We start from the raw sequence: 3,531 nt of genomic DNA, 5'->3' as shown, positions 1-3,531 counted from the left end.
TCCTTGTAAATTCTGGAGTGTGGTCTAGACTTGCTCTATCTGTAAAGTGTCTTGAGATAACGCTTGTTATAAATTGATACTATAAATAAATTTGAATTGAAAATTGAATAAAGCCCTACAAAAGTCAGCAAAAAAGTTCCTTAATAATTATAGAATTTAGCAAAACAATGACAACATTTGTTACAACAACCTGTTCACAGCCTGACTATGGAAACTCTCTGCTTCTGTGGGAATTTCAGAGTCTCAAAGTCACTAAATCTGCCATATTCTGCTTTGATGTCGCATTTAGGTTGCTTCCTAAATTGATATAAGGGCCTGACCTGAATCTGCCAGGGGCCTTGAGTTTGACACGTGCTATAGTGTGTGGGGTGTTTATTTTCCAATTGCATTACAGGACAAAATGACAGAAACTTTACAATACTTCTCTGTTGAGAGTGTATTGAATTACTTTTGTGGTAGTTTGTGAAGCAGTCTATAATGTGCCATTTATTATGAGTCTTCTTGTAACCATGGTCAAAAGAAGCAGTTAGTCATACCATAGGTTTTGTAACGGACTGCATTCATGTTAGTTTGTCCAGTTTTTCTGTATATAAGTTACTATTTACAGTTACGTACGTCTTTACGTACAGATTTGGCTGTTGGATACAGATTAATCTCGTATTCGGATTACATAAACACAACAACAAACATTATTTAAATTTTCTTATCACACTGCGCAAACCTGCAATGACTCAAAGTAAAGTTTTTTCCTTTCATGCAGTTACATACAATGCATATTTTAAGCACAATTTGAGCAAGAAAAAAATGTTTGTGATATAGGCTACCAATATACAGCTGGATGCATCTTTTTTTGTGCAAAACTTTGAGCATTAGTCACAGATGTTTTACTACTTCAAGCTAACTTGAGTGTTTCCATTGTGTGCAACTCTTGCTCTTTTCCCCCACTACAATTCTAGGAAAAATATTGGATGTCTTTTTCTTCTTCTCAGAACAGTATAGAAATGCATAATTACACTTGACATCAGTAATTAAACACCATTGGAAAATCCACCACCATTGGTAATCCTGCAAAATTAGCATTGTAAAGGTGTGTTTTTACATTGTTTTATAGCTATTTCTAATAAATTCAGTGATGTTCTGCCACAAGGGGGCTGAAAAACATCAAAATAGGCAAGCCAGCTTTATAGCACATCTCAGCAACAAGGCAATTCAAAGTGCTTCACATAAAACATTAAAGAGCCATATAAAACAATTTGTTAAAGACAATATAAAAGCAGCTAAAATAGAATTAACAAGGTATGGAATACAATAATTCAAGTTTCAGTGCAGTGTCAGAAATTAACAATTACTTTAAAATAGAAGCATCAAAAAGAGATATAATCTGCACTGATTTAAAAGAACAGAGTTGCAGTGGACCTGCAGTTTTCTGGGAGTTAAAAAAAAAAAAAAGCTTACATATAAACTTTCACCAGTTTATAGAGTCCTTTTGGCCAACATGTTGACTAATTTTACATCCAGCAGACACTGCTGGTGAATAGAAGTCAATGATGTGCCCTCTTTTCATCTCTGTTTCAGTATGTTATGTTTACCAGCCACCCTGCCACTTATGACAGTGGCTCAGACTCAACTACACGTCTGTTAAAAATAAAATTAAAAAAAGGAAATAAATAAAGCTAGAACATCAAAACAAAGAAAAAGTTTCATAGAGCAGAGATGGGTTCTAATACATCAATACACCACTGAGGGGTAGTAAGTGACAAGTGAGTTATTATTTCAGGCATAGTTTTTATTTAATCAATATGACGGGTAAATTAACTAAAAGTTTCAAGTACTTCTTTCTTTCCCAGCTTTGCCATAAATGTAGCTCTGGATTTTCTCTTTAGGTGCCAGAATTGAAGAGTTTCTCTACGAAAAGTTGGACAGGAAGGCACCATGCAGAATTACCAATGGAGAGCTGCTGGGTCAATATATGCAGGATGCGGCAAAGGAATTTGGCCCTGGAACTCCTTATGGTAAGTATGCATCCACTTAAAAGCTTCAAGGAGTCAAAACTCTTTTCCCACCCTGTACAAGCATTTTATCTGGATCAAGAAAACACTAGGTGCAAATGCATGCAGAACACATTGCAGTTGGAATGAATTCTGAAATGTGTCTGAAAGTGGTCCGGGTCGTATTATTTGGGTATAATGTTGATGTAAATCTAATCTGTACAAGGTGACCACATTCTTACATAGAAATATTCACATAACAAGTTGAAAAGTTACCTAATACTGCCTCTTCCTGCTTTTCTTAACCCTTGTGTTGACTTTCTGGGTCAACATTGAAAATCAACTTTTTTTAGTTTTTTCCTTTTTTTACACTGATGTTTTTGTTTCTTTAAAAAAAAAATGTCTGCGCTTTCCCCCCCACTACAATACAGTATATACTATACAGTATGCTCTAACAGCATCTTCTTACCAGTATTTTTACACTCATTTTTGGAATTGATGGTCAATAAACCTCACCTAGCCTATATGAACTTACATCTCCTTTCTATGTTTTAAAAAAAAGCAGAAAGTATGATTTATCTTGACTTAATATTTAAGATCAGTGGATGATGGATATTCCCAGACTGTCAAAGTTTAGTCAGAATAATGCTATAAAAAAACGATAGTAGTGAACTGATCCTTAATTTGAATTGTAAAGAGTGTTTCATGGAACAGTCTGTGCTGCTTCTGGGCAATTTGGTTGAAAGACGGGTGAAATTTTATCTCAAGGCAACAGTTTTTTGTTCTCCATCAGAATAATATATAATGACAAATAAATTATTCTGATAAATGAATATTAAAAAAAAAGGACTGTCAAAAAAAAAAAAAAAAAAAATGTATATATCGGCATATTGGATTTTTAAATAACCAAATATGTATCGGTACGGCCTTTACGGTCGGGCTCTTTTTAGTACAGTGCCTTGCAAAGTATTCGGCCCCCTTGAACTTTTCAACCTTTTGACACATTTCAGGCTTCACATAAAGATATAACATTTTTATTTTTTGTGAAGAATCACCCAACAAGTGGGACACAATTGTGAAGTGGAACGAAATCTATTGGATATTTTAAACTTTTTTAGCAAATAAAAAACTGAAAAGTGGTGCGTGCAAATTATTGGGCCCCCTTGCGTTAATACTTTGTAAGCCACCTTTTGCTGCGATTACAGCTGCAGTCGCTTGGGGTATGTCTCTATCAGTTTTGCACATCGAGAGACTGAAGTTTCTTACCCTTCTTCCTTGCAAAACGCTCGACTCAGTGAGGTTGGATGGAGAGCGTTGTGAACAGCAGTTTTCAGTTCTTTCTACAGATTCTCGATTGGATTCAGGTCTGGACTTTGTTGGCCATTCTAACACCTGGATACGTTTATTTGTGAACCATTCCTTTGTAATTTTGGCTGTATGTTTGGGATCATTGTCTTGTTGGAAGATAAAAAGATAAAAAAAACATCAAAAAAAGCACCCGGAACATTAAAAAAGTGACAAAAATGTCAGAAAAAGTGATAAT

At 34.9% G+C, this 3,531-nt stretch overlaps 1 protein-coding gene across 1 annotated transcript in view; it reads left to right on the top strand.

Annotated features, from left to right (window-relative positions):
- The window catches only part of LOC116689945 (endophilin-B2-like), a 29,162-nt gene that overhangs the window by 6,860 nt on the left and 18,771 nt on the right, over positions 1 to 3,531 (top strand). Inside the window, 1 exon segment of the mRNA XM_032516680.1 lies at positions 1,884 to 2,012. Coding sequence (XP_032372571.1) covers positions 1,884 to 2,012 — 129 coding nt within the window.

Source organism: Etheostoma spectabile, chromosome 5 (genome assembly GCF_008692095.1).
Source record: "Etheostoma spectabile isolate EspeVRDwgs_2016 chromosome 5, UIUC_Espe_1.0, whole genome shotgun sequence".
Lineage (NCBI taxonomy): Eukaryota > Metazoa > Chordata > Actinopteri > Perciformes > Percidae > Etheostoma > Etheostoma spectabile.
Note: the sequence above shows the minus strand (reverse complement) of the source record. Positions and strands in the feature narration are given on the sequence as shown.